The 27220-nt window shown below is 43.1% G+C and overlaps 2 protein-coding genes across 2 annotated transcripts in view; one reads left to right on the forward strand and one right to left on the reverse strand.

Annotated features, from left to right (window-relative positions):
* map1ab (microtubule-associated protein 1Ab) overlaps positions 1–27220 on the reverse strand; it is a gene marked incomplete at both ends in the record, with an annotated part of 96730 nt that overhangs the window by 54060 nt on the left and 15450 nt on the right. The window lies entirely within an intron of this gene.
* On the forward strand, positions 16105–17754 carry LOC310792686 (tripartite motif-containing protein 16-like; the record flags this gene model as incomplete). Its single annotated transcript, XM_083654408.1, has 1 exon — positions 16105–17754. One exon carries the CDS (start codon positions 16105–16107, stop codon positions 17752–17754), a length of 1650 nt encoding a protein of 549 aa, XP_083510534.1.

A 27220-nucleotide genomic window follows, 5' to 3' on the forward strand; every position in this document is an offset into this window, starting at 1 on the left:
CCATAGGAGATGGCAAAAATACGATAGCACTGCATAGAAAATAGCCCATGATAAATTTACTAGTGAGTACAAGAGACAAAATCTCAGTTCCTAACATTATAATGATGCATTGGGCGATTAAAATACCATGAAGTAGGATAAGGTCACTATAGGCTGCTCACTATTGAGTAATCGCAGAAGCATTGGAAGTCCCTATAGGGATAATATTAATCCAAAAGTAATTTTTCATTAGAGAAGAGGTGGGCTCATATGTTATTTATGTAACCACGGGCCCAAGGGAGTTGTAAAGAGTTAAGAGGGTACGCCATAACACAGCATGCAATGGACCTAGTCTGCAGTCTGCAACACAGCATGATGCCTAGAACCTAATGCTAATCACAATCACATTCACTTCAGTCAGCAATACAATATTAAAGTGACATTAATGCAGAAATATTGACATCAGACAGCCTTGGCCCTAATAGTACAAGGGCCTCATACAGTGAAAAGGAGCAGTGCACACAGAGTTTAGTTTAGCTTAGTTTATTAGGATCCTCATTAGCTACAGCATAGCTGCAGCTATTCTTCCTGGGGTCCGACACATATTTAAAATGACAAGATACAGTAGGCCTACATAACAGATACAAACAAAGCAAAAGGCATAGCATAACACATAAGACAAAAATAGACAATACAATAAAATAAAATAAAAATAGAATAAGATAAAATATAAAATATCCCTTTAGAGTCCTTTACCAAATGTCCATAAAGTGTATCAATCAATGTATGTAATCAATGCATCAATGTAGTTCCAACTTTCTATTTTCTATCATTATTTTCTATCCAGTATATTCATTACTTTCTATAATAAGTTATATATTTCTCAGCCCTTTTTATTGAATAGATGTTGTTTGACTGAAGAGTAGCAGGCAGCTGTAGATGAAAACACAGTGAATGAGCAATAGTGTATTAGTGTATTAGTTGTCCGACCCAAATAGGCCTAATCCTAATGCTGGGCTCAGCTGCTCTGTGGAGCAGTGGACCAATAGGGCTAATAAGTTTGACTCCAGCTCTTCTTTTTTGCCACGCCTCCTGGCCTCCCTGCCAATCAATCAGAAGAGGTGAGAAAGGGGTTGCCACGTCCACGGTTACAAGGCTGCAATTTCCTCTTGTCATGGCAACAGAACATCATTGTCATAACTCGAGATGGCTAAAAGCGGTATATGTGCCACAGATCTACTTATACAAACACTTGAGTCATTCAAATGTTTATCAATGCACAACTGAGGTTGCAGAGAAGACAAGCATAGCTTCCTTAATAATAGGTCTGGTTGAAGTGATTTGAAAGGAGGCAGGAGAAGTTCTGGTGAAGTCTAGTAACCTGCGTTGTGTAACATCCCCCGCAGCTGAGGAGTGAACTCGCAACCTCTGGCATGGGAGGCAGACACTCTGAGGCTAAAACACATGGGCCCTAACATACATAGTCACTAGACTAGAGCATCTCCTAAGGCAGTCAAAGTGGGGTCCGTGGCCCCCCAGGGGTCCTTGAAGGGGTCCCAGGAGGTTTCCAGCAAAAAGTGGGATAACTTATTTTCAATGATTAATGGCCATTAAGAATTTGATTGATCAAACATATATTAACCGATTAATCAACAATGTAGAATATGTGCTATTATTTTATTTTTTTGCTGAAATGATTTAACACCATAAGGGCGAACTTTAACTTTCATCGCGTATACAGAGAGGAAGAAGAAAGCCAAGCAGGCAGACAAAAAGTCCAGTGTAGGAGCATTACACCCAAAAAGACAATAGTATTCATTGTAAACATTGTAATACAATGTTGAACTACAGCACATTTACAAGCACAATGACAGCTAGCACAGGACATTTGGTTCGTAGATTTACTTGTTGAGTATAGGACTAAATACAGGTGTAAAAACCCCAACATTTTGTAATGTTTGTTGAGATGACCAATGAATCAATTAAGGAAATTGATTAAAATGTGTTCCCTACTATAATACCATCCATAACTAACACAATGACAGAATGTATGACTGTTTTGGTCATGGGTTTCATGCACCTTCTGTAATAAAACATCTGAAAGCAAAAATCATATTAGATGGTGGGCCCTATACAAAATCTTATTAACTGGGGGTCCGTGGTCTTATTTGTGTCATTTTAGGGATCCTTCGGATGAAAAAGTTCGAGAACCTCTGTCACAAGGAGTGATGTTTACTCACTGCACAGCACGACCGCTGGTTACCGTGACACTCACCCCCCCCATCCGGGTCACGTCACCAATAACCTGTGTTGTGTAGTCACACAGCTGGGGATCGAACTCGCAACCTCTGGCATATGAGAGGTGATGCTCTAGTGAGGAGGCTAAAGCCCATGGGCTCTAGCATCTATCGCTAGAGTGTCTTCTTGAGGTCTCGAGGAGTGAGGTTTCCTCACTGCACAGCATACAGCATACACTTAATACAATAACAGGTCTGGCTGAAGTGATTGGAAAGGAGACAGGAGAAGTTCTGATGCAGTCTACTTCAAATTCCCTTTCAGTCCCTTTCGTCTGACCCACAACTGACATTTTAACTGCATCGTAAATAAGGACATTCCATCTGGGCCACTTTGGAGATGGAAAAAAATCTCATTTTTGGGACAGATGACAGGCGTTCCCGTGTGTAAAATGGGCCTTGGTGGTACAGAGAGCCAGAGATCAGCACTGTCTTCAATGGATTCTGGTTGAGTGCCGTTATCTGTTGAGGTCTGTTGCGTCGCCCCTGTAAAACCCGGGGCTAGACTCTGTTTAGCCCTCCGGGAGATGCCGTCCATCAATCGATGCATGGCGGAGCGCGAAAGCATGGCTCCCACAGGGCTGATATTATCCTTCCTATAACCTCTCTTTCTCTTTCTCTTTCTCAGTTCCCTCTCTGAAGTCACTTTCTTGCATCTTCCTTTTACTTTTGAAGTCACGTCTTACCTCTCATTATGTGCCGTTTGTACCAGGAATGTGTTTCTCCCAAATCAAAAGTGTGAAATTAACTCATGCATGCATGCATGAGTAGGGTTAACCTAATATTAATAATAATAATAATTAGGGTTAACCTAACCCTAACCCTGAGGATGCATACTGTCACGTGCAACTCCATCGGCAGAATAAAACGTTGGCATTTTACACGTCGGAAAATCAGGATACAATCGACATACATTTTAAACAAAACGTCGGCAAAATAATGTTTCTGAAACGTGGCGTTTTACAATCTCAACGTTACAATTTGAAACAAAACTCCCACGACATTTTATTTTGGCGACTGGGCTGCTCCTCCCTAATTCCCTCTCTGCTTCACTCTCCTCCTCCTCCTCCTCCTCCTCCTCCTCCTCCTCGTCTCTCTCTCTCTCTCTCTCTCAGACTGCAGTGACGGCAAGCCACTGGGATCAATATCAACGTTTTGCATAATTCAGCAGCTGCTTCAATAATGTATGACGCAATAAGCCACTTTGGAAGAAATGCCTCGGCTTCTATCTCTCCGCCTCCCTCTCTGTCTGTCTCTCTCAATCAGCAGAAGTAAGCTCATAGCTCTATTTGCATTGAGAGGACAAACGTGTACCTTTCCAATAATGGAGTGAAATTACCTTATGAATGTAGGGCACATTCCAATCTGTATGAGGGGGGCAGTTCAGCTCTTCAAAATTAACTTCAAACTTGAAGTTTATTCGTCCTACCACCAGGATAAGATAACCGCCGGGCAAAACGCAACAGAGAGCTACAAAGACCGGGATGATTCAACAAGATGATAGAAGAGTATGCGCAAGACTCACACTGCTTCTGATCAAAGGGAACTATTTAGAACAGGGGTTTTCAAAGTCTGAGACTGTGGGCTTCACCTCAGACAAAGCTTGGAAACAGGCACCCCCCCCCTCGCCCAATTCCTGGATGCCTCTATGGGATCATGATTATATTATTTGTTCCGATAGACACTCAACAATTGAGCCAAGATAGCCTGCTATATAACTATATATATGTTTTATATATATAACTATATATATATATATGCTATATATAAACTGCTATCGCTGTTTGACACTTCAGACTACATCAAATGCATAAAAAGGTCTGTCTGAAGAGACATTACATTTCTTCCTGACTCTGGGAAAGTGGGGAGAACTGCCAAATCCCCCCAAACTACTGTATCTCTAATCTATCTCTTTAACCAAAACACAAACATGTGTAGACTATTCTATAAGATTTCCTTTTGATAACTAATTTAATAACTAATGTAATATTGTTCACTTCCATTCACTGAGCCTCCCCTGAAAATGCTTGGAGCCCCCCCCCCCCCCCCCCCCCAACCCCCAACCCCCTGGGGAGGCCTGCCTCCCACGTTTAAAACCCCTGATTTTAGAAGGGTTTGGGGTCATTCAAACATAATATTCCCTGTATCTGCTCCTGCTGCAGCTGGCATGCTACAGCACATCACATGGGATAAACACCTTCACTTTCACCTCACACCACGGTCGCGAGTCCTTATTCACAGATGAACTAGTTCAGAAAGTTCTCCATTTCAAAATAGGGCAAATGTTGCAGCCTCGCAGACACAAGTATTTTAGAGGAGGCTGGCTCTCACATCCCAGTTTGCCTTCTCAGATCAGCTGTGCAGGGTCATGAAAAATGAACTCTGGCCAGAAAAGTAGATCCATGCGTGGTGGGTATTTTCCTCTAGGAGGAAAATTAATTTTGAAGATTACACAGCGACACTGGGTGAAATTTGAACACCATGAAAAGAAATGCACAGAAGAAATGTTATACTGTATCTTTTGCCCACGTGGCTCTGGATAGCCTGAGCGAATAGGGGGGGGGCGAGTCTGAGAGAGATGACAGGAGAGGAGGAGAGCACTCCAAGATGATGATGATGCTGCATGTGGAGCGCTGTCAGATTAGCATTAGCATGCACATGGCAGCCAGTCAGCTGCAGATTCGCTGAGGCCCATTCAAGACACACTGATGGAGCCGTTTAAAGCCCTTCTCCAGAGACCCCAGCACCAAATATTGAAATGTGAAATATTCAAAAAGTGTAAAATATGATCATCCTCGCTCTTCTGCGAAGCCCCCGGCAGCTGCAAACCAGTGGGCAAGCTCTGGGGTTTTCCCATGAAGATGCAGAACTAGTCCTGAAAGCTGTAGTTCCTCGAATGGCCACTAGAGGCAGGACTCAGAAGTCCCGTTGTTCCTGTTCACCCCCATGTTAAAATTCCCCACTTTGTAAGAGTGATTAATATATATATATATATATAGCTAATTTCACCTTTTCATAACAACTCTAGGGGGGTCATTTTCTCTATAACTCGCCCGTTTGGAGTAACATAGACGATAGTAAAGAGGGTGATTGACAGGTCGCCTGTCCAGTGATTGCGCTGCTTGCCGATCATGAACCAATAGCAGGCGGAGCTGCGGCTCTGGGAAACCCCCATCTCCCGTGAGCTGCGCAAGGACTCCAAGATGGCGACAGGCAACACTTTGCTACAAAACGTGAGGCCAAAAAATAGTGGATGGCTTTGTCCAACTCACGCAAACTCATAGGGATTTGAATTTAAAAAAATGAAACTCTTCACCCTACTCATGCTCCCACTAGTAGGCGCTGGAGAGTGGGCAAGGCTTTTACTAGAAAGCACAAGGCAAGACGATGTGCAGGGAGGCCGAAAGAAGCGTTGTGATTGTGATGTGTGTGTATGTGTGTGTACATGCCTGTCTCTGTGTTCAAAACACAGCGTGAGTGTTCAGGAGCGGTTAAAGTGTCCCATAAGTGAGTCTCTTGCATGCGCGCACACAGACACACACCCTCCAGCAGCACCGCAGGGGCCAGCAGGGGCGAATGAGAGCGATACGAGGGACAGCCCACCTCCTCCCCACCCGCTCCAACAAGGTCAGAGAAGAGAAATGCAGCGTCACCCTGTGGTCAGGACACCCTGTGGTCAGGACACAGTGACAAAGCAAAATCAAATATATTGGTCACCCAACCACAATGTAGAAGGTGTTTAGTGTTTGGAACAGAGAGTGATACATGGTGGCAGTGGTTGTGATGATGATGAGATGATGGTCTTATGTTACTTGCAGGTTGCTATCAATAATTGCTGCAAAACCAATTTCACATCGGGCTAAAACGGCCGGAACTTTGACGTAGGTAGGCATCTCGCGCGCTACGTGGGCGCGCCACACCCACAGTTATGTGAGTGTGTGTGGAAGGGGGGAAGGGGGGTAGAGGGGGGGGGGGGTAGAGGGGTGGAGCTCCCATCCAGTAACTGGAAGGTGATGGTCTAGAAACATGAGACAGAGCTGATTGATGTGTGTGTGCATTACTTGGTTGCCAGAAATGTCCCTCAAAACGGCCGGGTAAAGGGCATCAGTTTACCTGATCTGCAACAACATGACAATTGCAATTATTATCCATTGTTGGCCTTGTTTTGAAAGTCAAGCAGGTTGTCTGTTACTTAAATAAATAATAAAATAAAATAAAAAATTACATTTTTAAAGTGCCATCTTATCTTTTCAAGTTCTGTCCACACAGTCCATATACAATTTTAAACAAATTAATCATCAATTAACAATAACATTCAAATTATTATATGGGCGGGCTTGAACTGTGTCTGTCTGTGGCGCACAATATTGAGTAATATTGACTTTGTGCCGCTAGGGGGCAGCATTGACACTGAATGGGACTGACACAAGGGTGGAACTACATCACTGGTGGGGGACATGTTTACTATTTTGCTTGTTTAACTGAATAACGAAACGTGGATGAATTGCCTGTGTGCACAATTTGTCTTTACAATTTATTCTTCAGAAACGTAAAAAAAAAAAAAGGGGGGGCGGTGTCAGCAGTGATGCTTAGCGTGTGAGTTGGATATTGATTGTGAGTGAGTTGAATAATGAGATTGTGCACAGCACCAGAGCACTTTGTTCAGAGGGTCGGTCACCTGGGACTAAATAAAACAGCAGCCCCTTGCCATCTAGAAATTGCAATAGTGCAATTTTGATTTTTATGCAATGAATGGTGCGGCGGCGGCGCTACACGAGAGGGAAAACACTGAGGGGGATGAGAGAAGACACGGAAATGAAGTGCGGACACGGTGCCTCGTCACCAGGGGGAAGAGGCTCCTCGCTCCCCGACCATAACTTCTACTGCCGCTGCGCTCAATCGATTCCTCCCAGGCAATCTAGCAGAGCTTAACAGTAATGAAAATGTCTCTTTCTCGCCCATCCAATAAAGAAGACAGAAACAGAGATTGACACAGGAAGAGCTATTTGAGAAGGATGGTGATTGAGGAAAGGGGATATAAAGAATTGCACCATAACGCCGGAAAACATTATTACATGTTATTAGACGAGGTGTGCGTGTGCTATTGTCACTTTTGCTGCTATTGTCCTAAGTCGGACGTCGGATGTTAGTTACCGTTATAAATCACCTATAACACTGGAAAAAGAAAAATGCTGAAAGATGCTTTATCAAAGCATTCTCTGATGAAGGTCCATTGACCAAAAGCTCAGCTGAATAAATAGCACTTGACAGAAGTGTGCGGATAGCATTTTTATCTGTTTACCGCTACTTCACCACATTTGGGTCCGACTAAGGTGAAAACATACCTGATCTTTTTCTCCTGTGCCTGCCCATTTTTCTATAAAAGAGAAGAAGAAAAAAAGAGAGACAGAGTCTAATAATGCTGGGGCTTCCACACTACTGTTGGATGCAATGTGGATGCAGGAGAACATGCCGTCGGCCTGCTGCTTATATATGCCAGGGGATGGGTTCCCTCACTGGAGACAGCGTGCCCCTTGCCCGGAGGACTCCGCTGCTTCCCAGCCAGGCCTGTGGACTGAGCGCCTGCTGCCCAGGCTGGAAGCTGTGACACCACAGAATCAGAATCACTTTTATTGCCACAGTATGCAAGTTACATACGAGGAATTTGTCTTAGTGTCTGTATGCAGCGTAGCGGTCACATCAATATACTGTTACGGACTAGCAGTCTAGGGGACAAGAGTTGTTTGTAGCATTTAGCTATCGAAGCTAGTCCTAACCTGGAGTATGTGAAAGAGCAGAAAAGAGGGGATAGAAATGGACAAAACAAAGGACTGGTTTCCAAACGAGAAAGTCACTAGTAGAGGTGGGTCAGCTTACCGTAGTAGTAGATTGATGTCATGTAGTGGCTGACTACGTTAGCGGACCTCTGACAAGGCCTCGCCAGCCCCGTCTTGGCTCTCCAGAGCGGCGAGCTCCGTCTTTGTCGTTTCAGTTCAGTTTAAGTTGTTTTAGGAAGGATCCTCAATGTAAAGCAAAAAGCTGGTTCTCAATAAATAAGTGTATCGGTCCAAAAAGAAGTGTGTGAGTGTGTCTCGAGCATTCATTCAAATCTGCCGCGCGCACACCTGGGCAGTGTTCATTCATAAATCTGCTTCAGTGGCTGCGTGCGCACCTCAATGACATCACATGGACACACAGCTTAACCACACCTCATTTCTCAATGAAAACCAGTCACAAGTGTTTAGGAAAGGAAACAAGGAAGAAAGGAGAAGAGGGACAATAACCCTCCCTATCATTCCTAACAATACAGAGATAAGAAGTAGGAAGATAACTAAAGACAATCACAAAGTTGCAAGTGCAATGAAATCGAGTAAATATATACAATATGTTCATGAGTGGTGAAGTGTTCTGTGGATAATAAATATTAATTTACGTTGGATTTACATGAGATTTACAGACTGAGTTAAATAGAAGTTAAATAGGCATTAAATGTGCAGGGAATTTACATGAATTTACAGTCCCAGTTAAACAGGCATTAAATTAGATATGAGTTACAGTTTTATGGGGGGGGGGGGGGGGGTTCAGTTGAGTTTTGGAGGAGGTAGTGGGTATGTGTGTGTGGGGGGGGTTGTTGGTGAGGTCCTTGGCGTAAGGGGTTTCCGGGCCTTGTTGGTGAGGCTGATGGCGGTTGGGAAGAAGCTGGTCTTGTGGCAGGTGGTTCTGGTCTTGGCAGACCTCAGTCTCTTGCCGTGGGGGAGTGTCTTAAAGAGTTTGTGGCCAGGGTGGGAGGGGTCGGCCATGATCTTGCGAGACCGCTTCAGTGTCCTGGCTGCATGCAGGTCCCGGAGGGATGGCAGGTTGCATCCGATTATCTTCTCAGCGCAGCAGATGATGCGCTGAAGTTGGGTAGTGTCTTTGAGAGTGGCAGCAGCATACCAGACGGTGATGGAGGAGGTGAGGATGGACTCAACGACGGAGGTGTAGAAGTGCACCATCGTGGCCTTTGGCACTTTGAATTTCTTCAGCTGCCGCATGAAGTACATCCTCTGCTGTGCCTTCTTGGTGAGAGCTCTGATGTTCAGCTCCCATTTAGGTCCTGGCTGATGATGGTCCCCAGGAAGTGGAAGGACCCCCATCACCCAGGGTGATGGGGGAAGGTGGGGCTTTGTTCCTCCTGTAATCCACAATCATCTCCATTGTTTTTTGAGCATTTAACACCAGGTTGTTTTGACTGCACCAAGTCACCAGATGGTTAGACTCAGCTCTCAGTCTTAATCCGTTTCACTACTGTAAGACTGAGAATATTACTATTTAAATCTTTTCATAACGTTAGGTGGTGCTGTTGGAAGCCTTGCATCGGATAACCAATCATGAGTGCTGTGGGCGGGCCTGCTTTCTGGGGGGGGTGACGCTCATGCAGAACCCGTGTCTCGCAAAACATCGCCGCGTTTGCGGAGAAACATATTAATCACTTAGAAACAAACATAACCTGTTAATAGGACGTGTTTCATCCGGTCCCGGTGGCTAGAGGTCTTTCCCCCAGCAATAAGCCTGACTCCCGAGGCTAACGTTACAGAGCCTGCTGATGACCTACCCGGAAGTGGTCCGCTTGCTACCGTGAAGCGCTGTAGCAAGCGGACCATTTCCGGGTAGGACAAATTATTGTAAAATAAACAACAGGTATAAACTCTCTTTGCAGCACATCAGTGTCTTGCTCTATATTGGAACTATGAAACATTGCATTGCCGCTACCAAATAAAATTCTAATAATAAATGTAGGCGTGTCTGCTGCCGGCCGTTCTCGCCGGGCTCAATGAACCAGATTTGGAACAGTAAATTGCCCGACTTTTGGTGGTTAGGTGGCGCCGCTCACCAAACGTCTGGAAACCGAGACTACCAGATGGTCAACTTCCTGTCTGTATTCCGACTCATCTCCGTCTGTGATGAGCCCTATGAGGGTGGTATTGTCTGCGAACTTCACCTGCTTGCGCTTCGGCCTGGGAGGGGAGGCGGCCAGGTGGCTCCCCCCGGCACCACTGTCAACATGGGGACATCGTGAGTGGCCAACCCCCCCAAGGCGCATGTTGTGGCGAGCTCCCCCGTATCCACATTAAGCTACGATATTGAGATTTTTGTTGTAATTTTTGCATGGATATTTGCACAGATATTAACATTTAGTGGGCTGGAAATAGTAAATAGCAGATGGCTCCTTTGACTTCCGTGCTGTTCGATTCCTAAGTTTCGGTTTCATGACGTCATGCACGTGTAGCAGCGTGAGCTGTGATTGGTCTACTTGTGTGGGGACAGACATACAGACAAACCCTGTTCTAGACGGCTCGGCCTTCGGCCACACCATAAATAGAGAGAGGAACAGCTATATGAGTGGGTAGCAGGGTGCTGCTGAGAAAGAGCATGCATGGTCAGCAAAACCTTACCTGGGTAAATAAATCTGAAGGGGAAAAAAACATATTTCTTCAACAGCATTTCTGTTTTATTCGTCCAGAGGGGAGAGTGAAAGGAAAAATAGGAGAGAGGGTGACATGCAATAATGTCTGGAGCACACTACACAACTTTAGGGGCACACTACTCGCATTTTGGATCATAAGGGATCTTGATATTCGATACAGGTTTTCATATGACTGACTGGGCCAAATGAGCTGGACATGGAACAGCAGCTTGCTGGGTTTTGTGTGCAGAAAAGAAACAGAGGGCCTGATGTAGAACTCACACCAGAGAGTAGCATTATGTCTGTTCTGATTTCTCTTTATAGTTCCCCACTGCTTCCACCTACAGTATAGTTTCCTCCCAAGCTCTCATTGGCTACAGCTGATCACAACCCTCAAAACGTGTGCTCATGTATCTCACAATCATCATTGGTCTCCTTTAGGCTGAACAATTCTGATGCCATTTTTGATTACTTTGACCAATCTGATTCTTTATCGATCCCCTTACTGATTACTATTGTATAAATTGTTACGGCTAAAAGACTACATAGCTTTATTTGATTGTTATTCATTTATTTGCACACAGTAAAACAATAAGAGAACGAAAGATACATAGCTTTAGTGGTTTAGCTTATTAGTAAAGAAAGACATGGCTGTGGAGACTACTTTTTCATTTGTCAGAAAAAAAACTAAGGCACATTTGATTCAAGATTCAAGATTTTTATTGTCACTCCATGGTACAAGTATCACGTGTGAAATTCTTGTGCTGTGAACTCCGTTTACAACATAGTACAAATATAACAGGGCATATGAGTGCAAAAACAACAAGAGACACAACAAGCAATAAGGCAGTATAGTGATAAGACAAGTCAGAGACAGTGGCATATTCACTGCACATAGGTGCACATGTCTTGTGCATACTTTAAACGTGCTTAAACATTTTAAATTCGGCGTATTTGACATACAGGTGCCAATAGCATATTCCTTATTAAACATACAATTAAACTCTGCGTTTTAAATTCGGCGTATTTGACATACAGGTGCAAATAGCATATTCCTTATTAAACATACAATTAAACATTAGACATACGTAATGGTAGCAGCTACAGTACGGTACAGTACGGCTACTTCACTATTTGTGTATGTTAAGGAGTCTCGTGGCCTGCGGGAAGAAACTGTTCCTCAAGCGATTTGTACGTGCTTTTGGAACCCTGTATCTTCTCCCTGAGGGTAGCAGGGAGAACAGGCTGTTGTGGGGATGGTTTGTGTCTTTGATGATCTTCAGGGACCTCCTGAGGCACCGCTGTTTATACAGTTCATGCAGTTCTGGCAACTCACATCCTGTTACGCGCTGGGCCGCGCGTCTCACTCTCCGTAGCGCCATGCGGTCCATGGTGGTACACTTCCCGTACCAGGTGGTGAAGCAGCCAGTCAGCAGGCTTTCAATGGTGCCTCTGTAGAAGTCCGTAAGGATTTCTGGCCTTAGCCCAAATTTCTTCAGGCGCCTGAGTCCGTGTAGTCGCTGTTGGGCCTTTTTGACAACAGTGGCGGTGTGGCCGGCCCAAGTCAGGTCCTGGTGGATGTTGACTTCCAGGTACTTGAAGCTGTCCACCCTTTCCACCACTGTGCCATTGATGGTGATTGGGGGGTGTGTGCCCCCCCCCCCCCTCCTGTAGTCTACAATGATCTCCTTGGTCTTGGAGACGTTCAGAGAGAGGTGGTTGTCCTGGCACCATTGTTCCAGGGCCCCCACCTCCTCTCTGTAGGCCGTCTCGTCGCCCCCCCGAGATCAGCCCCACGACTGCTGTGTTGTCTGCAAACTTCACGATGGTGTTCGAAGTTTGAGTCGCCACGCAGTCGTGGGTGTAGAGGTCGTACCAGAAGGGGCTAAAGTCAAAGAACAAGTGAAACAATTTATTTGGAGGTCAACATCACTGAACCAAAAAACAAATATTTCCCACTGTATTTATGACTTCAATGGGTCGTTCAAGCATGCTCTACCCATAATTACAATACAGTATTCTGACAGCATTTACTACTGTTGTGATGGTTGACACGGTGCAGCACAAGTGCAAAAATCTATAATAGGAGACAATGATGTAAATATCTCAAAAGGTTGTTGCGATGTTACTCCAGAAGCATCCAGCTGTTCAACATGCTTAATAATTGATAGCATGTATCATTCATGTGTATCGATTACAGTGAATTAGGCCATTTGGAACCAGGACTAAAGTGGATCCGGTTCTCAATACCCAGCCAGCCCTAACCAGGTGGCAGGAACGACACGATATATCACAAAATTGTCTGGGAAGGCTAATTTAAATCCAGACTTTCAGCGTATACAGTGGAATCCGCTTATAGTGATCAAGATGACCCGTCCCAAGGTGACCACTATAAGAGGAGTGCACTGTAGTGTGTGTAGTGTCACTCTGAGGTCATGAACTGGAACCTCAGTCTACTCAGCCTCCAGCAGCTAAGTGAATGTTTAGCATGATTACAGCTGCTTCATCTATCTGGTTACTTCCTCGTTACTGCTGTCACATGATAGCCTGGCTCCAGACCTGCGAAGCCACGCCCACTCCACAGTGGTGGAGAGGGATGAGTTGACGATGCAGTCTGAATATCAGGCTAGTCACAGGAGACTTCCCTCTCACCTCCACATTCACATCTCCTAAATACCTTTCAGCATGAATGAACGGAATGACGCACATACATACGCACACACACACACACACACACACACACGCACGCACCCACACTTGTTTCCCACGTAGCATAATTACAAGGAGACACACAGTAAGTACAAAAGTAGAGTAAGCTTCAATTCTTAGGTTGATTACAAGCGATCAATAGTAAGGATTGTGAAGTTCAGAGCCAAGGTCCCCTGACATTATTATGTGTCCTGACATTATTATGTGTCCTGACATTATTATGTGTCCTGACATTATTATGTGTCCTGACATTATTATGTGTCCTGAATGATGCTACTGGAATGATCATGTAACAGAGAAGTGCCAGGAATAGAAGCAATGATAACAGAGGAGCAGAGAGATAGACAGGATATTTTTGAGAACAATTAAGAGCCATAGCGCCCAGATATAATATTAGATGTAAAAAATATTCTGGTGAGCCCAGAATGATCAAATAAGTAAGGGAGAAATAAATAATAGAAAGGAGACCTTAGAGGTGGAAGGGATTTTCTTTAGCTCCAAGATGAGCAAATATTAAGAGGAGAGCAGAGGAGGAAGATATGGCCGAGGGGAGGTGATGTAGAAGGAAGAGGATGACTCAAGGTAAACTGGCAGAAGAGAGTTCTCTGCTTCCCTCTTAGTCGCTAGTTGATCTGGGTGTAGACATAATATAATATATATATATATATATATAATATAATAATTTATCTGGGTGTAGACATAAACTCCAACTCAATGAGAGCAAATCTGTCCCCAGACAGGTTGGATGCTCTGAAGTCCCAGTTGTCTCACATTGCATTCGGTCTCCTCCACATGAGGAAGATTCAAAGATGGTTCAGCCATCTACGTCTCGACACGATAAGGCACAAAAGACACATGGCTAGCCATCACTCCCTCACTCACAGGGGAAGGATGTGTTGGTGAGGACCAACAACTGCACCACAGTGGCCTACATCAACAAGCAGGGCAGACTGGGGTCCGTACCTATGCTGGGGGCTGCCCTGTGCCTGTGGCTCTGGGCCACAGAGCACCTTCGTTCTCTCAGGGCTCTGCAGAACACGGGAGCTGACCTGATGCTGAGAAGCGACCCCCTGCAGGACGAATGGAGACTACACCCCGACGTGGCGGACCATGGAGACATTGTCGATCATCCTGGTGGCCCCGGGCCGGACCACACGGCGGCACCGTGGTATGTGGAGATGGGACAGGTGGCCCCGCCCTGGACGGTCCCCCAGTTTTGGGGAGTGCTAGCCTCAGGCGGGTGGAGCGATAGGGGCAATGCCCCACCTGGGGCAGCCGCTCATGGTTTGGTTCTTGAAAGGGACACGCGTTGGTCTGGCTGCTGACGTGGTGCAGGTCATTCAAGGTGCAAGGGCTCAATCCACTGTTGCTAATTACAGGTCAAAGTGCTTGAGTTTTCAGAGCTGGTGTGCACCACCATGCCTCATCATTTACAAATTAATTACTGCTAATAAGCTTTAAGTAAAAAAAAAAAAAACTCTGACACTCTCCACACAGAGCAAACGCCCATGCATGGGAGGGAGAGAGAGAGAGAGAGAGAGAGAGAGAGAGAGAGAGAGAGAGAGAGAGAGATAAAGGTATCTGTTTTTTAATATCCCATTGAGATCACTGACCCCAAGTTGGCCAGGTCATTATTGTAAAAGAGAATGTGTTCTCAATAATCTACCTGGTAAAATAAAGGAATAATGATGAAGTTTAACTATATTCCACTTTTATTTGTGATAATCATGTTACTTGTAAATGAGGGCTAAACACACACACTGCCTCTTTAAATACAGTACTGCTCCTCTTCCTGGAATCAAGCAAAGCCTGATACCCGGTACAGCCTGCAGCCTGCAGCCACTTCCATTCTGTTCTGTCCAGATATTTCCTTGTGCCCTCCCCTTTCACAGATCTGCTGCTTTATAGATGGGTGTAAAGAGCATGTTGTGACGTCACGTGACAGAGCTGACAAGCCCATTCACTGCAGATCAGCAAATGAACATGAAGACAAGGAACAGAGGTTTGGTTTGGATCACAGCCCAACTTCTTTCTGTGAAGAGAAAGTGAAACTATCCGACATTCACTGTCATTGAAAAGTAGGGGTGGGACAAAATATCGATACCCACGTTATCGCGATATTTCCACCCGCGATACGTTATCGATACACTGGCGCCAAGTATCGATATGTTTATTATTATTATTATTATTATTATTATTATTATTTTTTTTTTTTTTTTTTTTTTTTTTCCAAGTTGACTTTATTTATGTTTGTAGTTGAAACAAAAACATAACTACTGTAGGCTACATGAATGGAAATGTTTGATCATTAATATCTACTTTTAGAAATTATATAGGTAGGTAGGTAGGTTATAGCCTATAGGTTTTCTTGTTTTAATAGTAATAATAAAAAGACTTAATGTGTAACTTTTCCTCCGTGGTATCGAAAATGGTATGAGTGAGTGAGTGAACTCAGAGAGTTCATGTCAATTCTGCTAATAAATGCATAATACATGATTTTTTGCCTTCAGAGGTATTTTTTTCACTTGTTACACAGGTATCGTGATGTATCGTCTTCCAATATATCGCAGTATCGCAGTATCGCAGTATCGTGATATATCGTTATCGAGGGCCAAGTATCGTGACGATATCGTATCGTGAGCTACTCAGCGATTCCCACCCCTATTGAAAAGAGAAATGGCGCAGCAAGGACAGCTGGACGAGGCAAAATTCTGCTGTTCGATCTGTCTGGATCTACTGAAGGACCCAGTGACTATTCCCTGTGGGCACAGCTACTGCATGAGCTGTATTAAAAGCCACTGGGATGCAGAGGATCAGAGGAAAATCCACAGCTGCCCCCAGTGCAGACAGACCTTCACACCGAGGCCTGTCCTGGTGAAAAACATCATGTTTGCAGAGTTAGTGGAAGACCTGAGGAAGACCGGACTCGCAGCTGCTCCTCCTGATCGCTGCTATGCTGGACCTGGAGACGTGGGCTGTGATGTCTGCACTGGGAGAAAGATGAAAGCCCTCAAGTCCTGTCTGGTGTGTCTGGCCTCTTACTGCGAGCAGCACCTCCAACACCACTATGATGTAGCTCCTTTAAAGAAACACAAGCTGGTCGACCCCTCAGGGAAGCTTCAGGAGAACATCTGCTCTCGTCATGACGACAGATACACTGATCAGCACTGTATCTGTCTTCTCTGCTCCATGGATGAACATAAAGGCCACGACACAGTCTCAGCTGCAGCAGAAAGGACCGAGAGGCAGAAAGAGCTCGGGGTGAGTCGGCACAAAATCCAGAAGAGATACCAGGACAGAGAGAAAGATATGAAGGTGCTTCAACAGGAGGTGGAAGCTATCGATCTCTCTGCTGATAAAGCAGTGGAGGACAGTGAGAAGATCTTCACTGAGCTGATCCATCTCATTAAGAGAAGAAGCTCTGAAGTGAAGCAGCAGATCAGATCAACGCAGAAAAATAAAGCAAGTCAGGCCAAAGAACTTCAGGAGAAGATGAAGCTTGAGATCACTGAGCTGAGGAGGAAAGACGCTGAGCTGGAGCAGCTCTCACACACAGAGGATCACATCCACTTCCTCCACAGTTACCCCTCGCTGTCACATCTCAGTCAATCTACAGACTTCCCAAGCATCGATATCCGGCCTCTGCGCTACTTTCAGGATGTGACTGCAGCTGTGTCAGAGGCCAGAGATAAACTACAAGCCATTCTTACAGAGGAATGCTCTAAAATCTCATTGTCATTGACTGAAGTGGATGTGTTACTGCCACAACCAGAGCCCAAGACCAGAGCCGACTTCTTACAATATTCACGTCAGATCACACTGGATCCAAACACAGCACACACACGGCTGTTATTATCTGATGGGAACAGAAAAGCAACATGTATGACAGAAACACAGTCATATCCTAGTCACCCAGACAGATTCATTCGCTGGTGTCAGGTCCTGAGTAGAGAGGGTCTGACTGGACGTTGTTACTGGGAGGTGGAGTGGAGTCGGAGTGGGAAGGGATTCATAGCCATGGCCGTCTCATATAAGGATATTAGCAGAGAAGGATCGTGGGAGCAATGTGGATTTGGATACAATCACAAGGGTTGGTCATTATATTTGAACGCATTCGTACATAACAAAATGGGCACTCTAATCCCAGGCCCGCTGTCCTCCAGAATAGGAGTGTACCTGGATCACAGTGCAGGTATTCTGTCCTTCTACAGCGTCTCTGAAACCATGACTCTCATCCACAGAGTCCAGACCACATTCACTCAGCCTCTCTATGCTGGATTTTACCTTGGTGTTGGAGCTGCAGCTGAGTTGTGTGATCTAAAGTAAGACAGGAGTGATTAAAGCAGCGATGAGTGAGATTCTTCTTTTGAAGTTTTTAGTCTCCATCTTTGTTGCTCAGTGCTCATTGCTGTGGTGTTTCTACACTGCACTTAGCACCTGTCAATCAAACATGTGGGCGGGACTGTGACATCTTTATCCTGGAATTGTTTTTTAATGACGTTTGAGTTTCTATAGGTGGTGCTGTTTTCTTTGTCTTTCCTGTTCTGTGTATTATATCAGTCAGTGACAGAGCGAATCGAAACGGATGTTTATTCATATGAAAACATAACTGTCATGTGGTCTATATATATATTATGTTTGTTGCATATTTTTGATGTTGCTGTAATATTTTCTGCTGTTTCTGTTCCACTGCATGGGCCTTAATGGAGAAGCACTAGAAGTCTCCCCTTTATTACAGCTGAATAGTTGTTAATATGTTGATTTTGTTCCTGGCTCCTTGTACCTTTTTTTTTTAGAAAAGTGCACTACAAATGTAATCATTATTATAATCAATAGGGAGAATATTCATTATTTTCTCCACAGTGATGATGGCATACTGGTTTAACACACTGATTGTGTGGATGAAGTTAATACGTAGATGGAAGATTGAACGAGACCCCTTTACCAGGCTTTAGTGATTGGTTGTGTGAACAAAGTTAATGTTTGCAATAATTAATTAAAAAAATCAAGAATGAATGAAATATTGCCTCTGTATTCATTTCAGGAAATCAACCAAAGCTACTAGAGAAAACTAACATGACATTATTTATAACTGAGCTGATTTCCCCCCTAAAACACAACAAAGTGCAGTCTTAAGTTTTAGAGCCGGCGTGGAATCAAAAGTCAAATGAAGCCGCAGTGAGAAGAAACACTAGCTGTTCAAAATCTCAAGCTTGAATATCAATTCTGTGATTGATTGACCTGTCAGTGCACAGGGGAGGAGTTTAGAGAAGGGGAGGCTATAAGAGGTGGGTGTGCTCTGTTCAAATCCTTGGTCTGAAACCTGCTGTCACAAGTAGTTTGTTTGTAAATCCTTTCTCTGAGACCATGCAGCGCCACCAATCATGATGTATTGTTTTCAAGCTGTTTAATATAGAGACACTGCATGAAATAGGCCACGCCCATCACGGGGGAAAGCACGCCATTCACTCCCACACACCAGCGTCATTTTCCTTGAATTAAACATAGCTAAAAGCTGTTGTGTGGTGGGCTGCGCAGACAACAAATGTAAAAAATCGCCTATTAAAGTTTTTTTGTACTCCCGAGCAAAACAAGGAAGCCATTGAGAATTGGCGAGAAGAAAAATGTGGATCTTGCTGTCAATGAAGTAAGTTGGAGTGTTCATCTTCCGTATATATGATCTTTGTGTGCAACACCTGACCATGCACGCGACATAGGAGAACGCCAGGATCGGGGGGAGTTTGTGTTTTCCCCTGTTTACTTTGTCAAGTAACTCAAGTTACAAATTGAGTTACATTTTATTAAATTAAAGCACATATTTAAAAAAGATGCAATTATTTCCTAATCAAACTGTGTGTTTTTTTGCAAATAACCACTATAGATGACAATAACAAAGGAAAATAATAACATTTAGAATTTTGGACGGTTTACACTGACTTCAAGGCGGTTGAAATTATTTTTTGGGATGGTTCCGGGGCGGCGATGTCATTCTGCTGCTGCTGTTGTTTTGGTAAAAGTAATGCAAAAGTAGTCTAATAAGTAACAAGTTACTCTACACTAGGGATAGGCATTTCTCGCAAAAACACTATTCGAAATTCGCTGGCCAAAGTCGACTTTTAATCGAAATTCGAAAATTAAAAAAAAAAAAGTAAAAAAAAAAAAGAAATGTTTTTTTTTTGTGTTTTTTTGGTGAGTGAAATGTTGCATTGTCTCCCCTGATTCTAAGTCTAAGGCTTTATTAATTAATAGAAAAAGCTTCTGCTGTGGATTTTTAGCTCAAACAAGCATTGCACCACTGAAGTAAAGAACATGTTACATGACATTGACATTTTTGAAAATAAAAAACAGTTTTGACAATCATGAGTGGTTCATTAAATATTTAGTAGGCTCAGGTCTGAGTGCCAAAGGGGTGCCAAAGTCACCCCCTCTCCCTCTTCATGGGATTTCATCCGCCATTCATTTTTCCATAAACCTTGCTTAAAATGCTTATAAAAATGTTTTACTTGCTCAAACCAAGCGATTCGACTATACTTAGAATCAGGGGAGACAATGCAACATTTCACTCACAAAAAAAAAAAAAAAAAAAAAAAAAAAAATCTTGAATTTCGACTTTCAATAATAAAAGTCGACCTTGATAATAACAACGATTATTCGAAAATTCGAAATTCGATGCCCATCCCTACTCTACACAGAAAGTAATATTGTAAAGTAACTTATTACTTTCAAATGAAAGTAACTAGTAATATGTAGTATATTACATTTTGAAAGTAATTTGCCCAACACTGATCTAATCTAATCGATATGACTGCCTTGATGAATGGGCAGCAGTATCAGAGCACAGCATACGTCTTCCTTTTAGGGAGTGGATGTTTACAGTACAGTTATTCCTGCTCTCATGTCTGACTTAAGTCATCTTACTGAGCTCAACCTGTGCGTGCGCGCGTAGGAGGGTGGATAGCGCGTAACGATTACATCAAATTTATTCCCAATGATTCCCTTATTTTTCCTTTTCTCTCCATCAACACTTTTCCTTCCACATCTCTCTTTACTAGAGAGACAGAGAGAGAGAAAGGGAGAGCTAGAGAGACAGAGAGAGAGAGAGAGAGAGAGAGAGAGAGAGAGGGAGAGAGAGAGCAGTTTTCTTCGCATCTTACTTCAAAGTATCTTTGGACCTTTGGGATGTTGAGGCCTCTTTCCCATAACCCATTGCTGTAGGGCCAATTAGCATTCTCTGGGCTTTTGTTGGATATATTCAATAAACCTCTGTGAGAAGCACCTGCTAGCTGTATGTATGTAGAGATAAACCTCTGTGAGAAACACCTGCTAGCTGTATGTATGTAGAGATAAACCTCTGTGAGAAACACCTGCTAGCTGTATGTATGTAGAGATAAACCTCTGTGAGAAACACCTGCTAGCTGTATGTATGTAGAGATAAACCTCTGTGAGAAACACCTGCTAGCTGTATGTATGTAGAGATAAACCTCTGTGAGAAACACCTGCTAGCTGTATGTATGTAGAGATAAACCTCTGTGAGAAACACCTGCTAGCTGTATGTATGTAGAGATAAACCTCTGTGAGAAACACCTGCTAGCTGTATGTATGTAGAGATAAACCTCTGTGAGAAGCACCTGCTAGCTGTATGTATGTAGAGATAAACCTCTGTGAGAAACACCTGCTAGCTGTATGTATGTAGAGATAAACCTCTGTGAGAAACACCTGCTAGCTGTATGTATGTATGTAGAGATAAACCTCTGTGAGAAACACCTGCTAGCTGTATGTATGTAGAGATAAACCTCTGTGAGAAACACCTGCTAGCTGTATGTATGTAGAGATAAACCTCTGTGAGAAACACCTGCTAGCTGTATGTATGTAGAGATAAACCTCTGTGAGAAACACCTGCTAGCTGTATGTATGTAGAGATAAACCTCTGTGAGAAACACCTGCTAGCTGTATGTATGTAGAGATAAACCTCTGTGAGAAACACCTGCTAGCTGTATGTATGTAGAGATAAACCTCTGTGAGAAACACCTGCTAGCTGTATGTATGTAGAGATAAACCTCTGTGAGAAACACCTGCTAGCTGTATGTATGTAGAGATAAACCTCTGTGAGAAGCACCTGCTAGCTGTATGTATGTAGAGATAAACCTCTGTGAGAAACACCTGCTAGCTGTATGTATGTAGAGATAAACCTCTGTGAGAAACACCTGCTAGCTGTATGTATGTAGAGATAAACCTCTGTGAGAAGCACCTGCTAGCTGTATGTATGTAGAGATAAACCTCTGTGAGAAACACCTGCTAGCTGTATGTATGTAGAGATAAACCTCTGTGAGAAACACCTGCTAGCTGTATGTATGTATGTAGAGATAAACCTCTGTGAGAAACACCTGCTAGCTGTATGTATGTAGAGATAAACCTCTGTGAGAAACACCTGCTAGCTGTATGTATGTAGAGATAAACCTCTGTGAGAAACACCTGCTAGCTGTATGTATGTAGAGATAAACCTCTGTGAGAAACACCTGCTAGCTGTATGTATGTAGAGATAAACCTCTGTGAGAAACACCTGCTAGCTGTATGTATGTAGAGATAAACCTCTGTGAGAAACACCTGCTAGCTGTATGTATGTAGAGATAAACCTCTGTGAGAAGCACCTGCTAGCTGTATGTATGTAGAGATAAACCTCTGTGAGAAACACCTGCTAGCTGTATGTATGTAGAGATAAACCTCTGTGAGAAACACCTGCTAGCTGTATGTATGTAGAGATAAACCTCTGTGAGAAACACCTGCTAGCTGTATGTATGTAGAGATAAACCTCTGTGAGAAGCACCTGCTAGCTGTATGTATGTAGAGATAAACCTCTGTGAGAAACACCTGCTAGCTGTATGTATGTAGAGATAAACCTCTGTGAGAAACACCTGCTAGCTGTATGTATGTAGAGATAAACCTCTGTGAGAAACACCTGCTAGCTGTATGTATGTAGAGATAAACCTCTGTGAGAAACACCTGCTAGCTGTATGTATGTAGAGATAAACCTCTGTGAGAAACACCTGCTAGCTGTATGTATGTAGAGATAAACCTCTGTGAGAAGCACCTGCTAGCTGTATGTATGTAGAGATAAACCTCTGTGAGAAACACCTGCTAGCTGTATGTATGTAGAGATAAACCTCTGTGAGAAGCACCTGCTAGCTGTATGTATGTAGAGATAAACCTCTGTGAGAAACACCTGCTAGCTGTATGTATGTAGAGATAAACCTCTGTGAGAAACACCTGCTAGCTGTATGTATGTAGAGATAAACCTCTGTGAGAAGCACCTGCTAGCTGTATGTATGTAGAGATAAACCTCTGTGAGAAACACCTGCTAGCTGTATGTATGTAGAGATAAACCTCTGTGAGAAACACCTGCTAGCTGTATGTATGTAGAGATAAACCTCTGTGAGAAACACCTGCTAGCTGTATGTATGTAGAGATAAACCTCTGTGAGAAACACCTGCTAGCTGTATGTATGTAGAGATAAACCTCTGTGAGAAACACCTGCTAGCTGTATGTATGTAGAGATAAACCTCTGTGAGAAGCACCTGCTAGCTGTATGTATGTAGAGATAAACCTCTGTGAGAAACACCTGCTAGCTGTATGTATGTAGAGATAAACCTCTGTGAGAAGCACCTGCTAGCTGTATGTATGTAGAGATAAACCTCTGTGAGAAACACCTGCTAGCTGTATGTATGTAGAGATAAACCTCTGTGAGAAACACCTGCTAGCTGTATGTATGTAGAGATAAACCTCTGTGAGAAACACCTGCTAGCTGTATGTATGTAGATAAACCTCTGTGAGAAACACCTGCTAGCTGTATGTATGTAGAGATAAACCTCTGTGAGAAACACCTGCTAGCTGTATGTATGTAGAGATAAACCTCTGTGAGAAACACCTGCTAGCTGTATGTATGTAGAGATAAACCTCTGTGAGAAGCACCTGCTAGCTGTATGTATGTAGAGATAAACCTCTGTGAGAAACACCTGCTAGCTGTATGTATGTAGAGATAAACCTCTGTGAGAAGCACCTGCTAGCTGTAGGTATGTAGAGATAAACCTCTGTGAGAAACACCTGCTAGCTGTATGTATGTAGAGATAAACCTCTGTGAGAAACACCTGCTAGCTGTATGTATGTAGAGATAAACCTCTGTGAGAAACACCTGCTAGCTGTATGTATGTAGAGATAAACCTCTGTGAGAAACACCTGCTAGCTGTATGTATGTAGAGATAAACCTCTGTGAGAAACACCTGCTAGCTGTATGTATGTAGAGATAAACCTCTGTGAGAAACACCTCCTAGCTGTATGTATGTAGAGATAAACCTCTGTGAGAAACACCTGCTAGCTGTATGTATGTAGAGATAAACCTCTGTGAGAAACACCTGCTAGCTGTATGTATGTAGAGCACCGCTTCCCAAACTGGGGTCCAGGGACCACTGGATTAGACATGGAGGGGGCTGCAGGGGGTCCCAAGCTAAATGAGGAATAGTTTCAAATGAACTTTCAAGGTTTTACATGTAGCCTCTATCTCACACCAGTGCTACTGTTAGCACAGTGTTTCTGAAAGTTAACACATTTCACACAGACGCTGTTCCTGTTGTTCCTGTAAAAAAACACACAAAAAGAAACAAGGCTAGGTCGAAACCTACCATATGGCTGACGCGGGAAAGTGTTGATGAGCCTGTTGTTGTAGCAGGCAGCGGCGTTGTGAAACATTTTGCTAAATATATAATTGGAGATTTTCCTTTTCTCTTTTTTGTGCTACAGATTTCTACTTCTACTTCAAAGAACTTAAAATACACATGTAGATTACTGTCAAAAGTGCCACACCTGGCAATACAGAAACATAATTTGTGTTGTATAGCTTCATTTAATGCTTAGTTTATTTACTTCTGCAGAATCATTCTTTTACTTTGAAAATAATCTACTGGAAGTCTTATATTCGCTAAACATCCTGGCATCGTTCAGCAGCATGTTGAAACGCTGTTTCTCTGCTTTCAGGCCCGCTGCTTTCAGTACATTCCTGCATCGGACAGACGGACACCACAGTTTACATGTCTCGGGGGCTGTCATGCGTGCACGCAGTGGCTGTCATGTGCGCTCGACTTGTGCAGAATCATTCTTTTACTTTGAAAAGAATCCACCGGAAGTCTTCTATTCGCTAGCTAACATAGCTTGATGCTGGTTCAGTGGTTGCTGTGAACAGCTCAGCATCGTGCAGCAGCATGTTGAAACGCTGTTTCAGTTTCTCTGCTCTCTGGCCTGCTGTTTTCAGTACTCTGTGGCTCATATGATTTAAAATGCTACAGTAGCACCTTTCATTCACTGCAGGTTAACACTGGCACAGAGTGAATAAGAATGACTATATCAGAGGTTTCACTCTGCCCACTGTCATGGGTTTCCCTGGCATCTATCAGAGGCCTCTGGGATAAATCAGTTCTATGTGGGGGTCCCTGCCTGGCATGGAAAAAGAAATCAGCAAAAAATACAGCAGCGGTGACAGAATTTTCAATGAACAGGAGCCATATCTGACATAAGGAAACTGTAAGAGCTCTGATACTGTGGAGTCAGCGCTCACTCATACACAAGCAGCAGTGTGCAGTGCACACAGGAAAACCTCCACAAACACACACACGCACGCACGCACGCACACACACACACACACACACTCATGCACGCACACACACACACACACACACACACACACACACACACGTGCGCACACATACACACACACAAGCAAACAAATAGGAGCCCACAGACAAACCATTACATGCACACACACACACACACACTGCTATGAGTTCAGTGTGGGAGGGTTAAAATAGCTGACACTAATCCATGGCCTATCACACCCAGTCTTCGCCTGGGTATTGGTGTGTGTGTGTGTGTGTGTGTGTGTGTGTGTGTGTGTGTGTGTGTGTGTGCGTGTGTGTGCGTGTGTGTGTGTGTGTCACTTTACTCCACAGAATTGTCCCCAAGAGGACACAAGTTGATAGGATGATATACTGTAGATAGATAGATAGATAGTAGATAGATATATAGTAGATAGATATACAGTAGATAGATAGTAGATAGATATAGATAGATAGTAGATAGATAGATAGTATATAGATAGATATATAGTAGATAGATATACAGTAGATATAGATAGTAGATAGATATAGATAGATAGTAGATAGATAGATAGATAGATAGTAGATAGATAGATATATAGTAGATAGATAGATAGATATATAGTAGATAGATAGATAGATAGATAGTAGATAGATAGATACTGTAGATAGATAGATAGATGATAGATAGATAGATAGATAGATACTGTAGATAGATAGATAGATAGATAGATAGATAGATAGATAGATAGATAGATAGATACTGTAGATAGATAGATAGAGATAGATAGATAGATAGATAGATAGATAGATAGATAGATAGATAGATAGATACTGTAGATAGATCCCGTAAATTCCGGACTATAAGCCGCTGCTTTTTTCCCGTTTTTTGGGCTTTTTTGGCCCCTGCGGCTTATATAACGGTGCGGCTTATCTATGGATTTTTTTCAAAAAAAAAAAAAAAAAAAAAACGGAATTCTCTCTTCTTTAGCACTCTTTCTAACTATAAATCCACTTCTGTTTTAATTTCCTCTCTTGCCCTCTTTTCACCACACCGCGGACACTGTGTGCACTGTAAAAAAGAAACACAGGTGGTGTTGTGTTATGTTGTTTTGTTGAAATGTTAATAAATGGGAGCTTCCTCAAACAGCCATCTCTTTCCCGACAATCCCCTCTGTGCATGAACCCTTACATAATGGTAATTAAACATTAAAACACAATAAAAAAAATAAAAAAAATAAAAATAAAATACCATTAAAACACCCGCGGCTTATAGTCCGGTGCGGCTTATATATGTAAAAAACAGTCAACTTTGCAGGTGCGGCTTATACTCCGGTGCGGCTTATAGTCCGGAATTTACGGTAGATAGATAGATAGATAGATACTATAGATAGATAGATAGATAGATAGATATATAGATAGATAGATAGATAGATAGATAGATAGATAGATACCCTGAAATCCCTCTGCACTCAGCAGGGGGAAAAGGAAAAACAGGAAAGTCATCACTGCATTACACAGTTCCAACACAGGGGGGCACTGAGCAATTATTCTAAGGTGTTTATGGAGGAATGTTCATCTAAAACAGAAATGAACCTCCATCGAGCAAAATGCAAATATAGTACTGTATATATCCTGTAGACAAACCTTTTAAAATTGAAGCATCAGTTGGCCTAATTCATGCACTTAATCCCTGAAGATTTGTATTCTAAAAGCATGAAATTCAACGCTCATGTCATCAAATACCTAATGTTCAATCTGATATTGTATTTTCTTTGGTTAGAACTGTATAATATTAGCTACCACAAATGATCGGCCTTCTACAGAGGCATGATGTGACAAAGAGAAAAATAGCGATAGTGTTTCTTACCTTGGGGGGGAAACTGTAGATTTGAGATCAATACATAGTCTATGAATATGTTTCTGTGGCTACTATATATCTCTAATTCAGCTGAGCTGCAATAAGCCAGTATTTCCCTCTGGGCCACAACTGACATTAAACACAATTTAAAGCAGTGAAGGCTAAGATGCTGAAGGCCCTGCGGAGTCACTGCAGTCCAAATGTTAGAGTAATAAAAACACGAATGCATTTATTTGGCATAAGATTCTTCTGAAGGCTTAAAACTGTATGGAAAAAACACCAAATTGAAACA

This window comes from Poromitra crassiceps, assembly GCF_964638095.1.
Source record: "Poromitra crassiceps genome assembly, chromosome: 18".
Taxonomy (NCBI): domain Eukaryota; kingdom Metazoa; phylum Chordata; class Actinopteri; order Beryciformes; family Melamphaidae; genus Poromitra; species Poromitra crassiceps.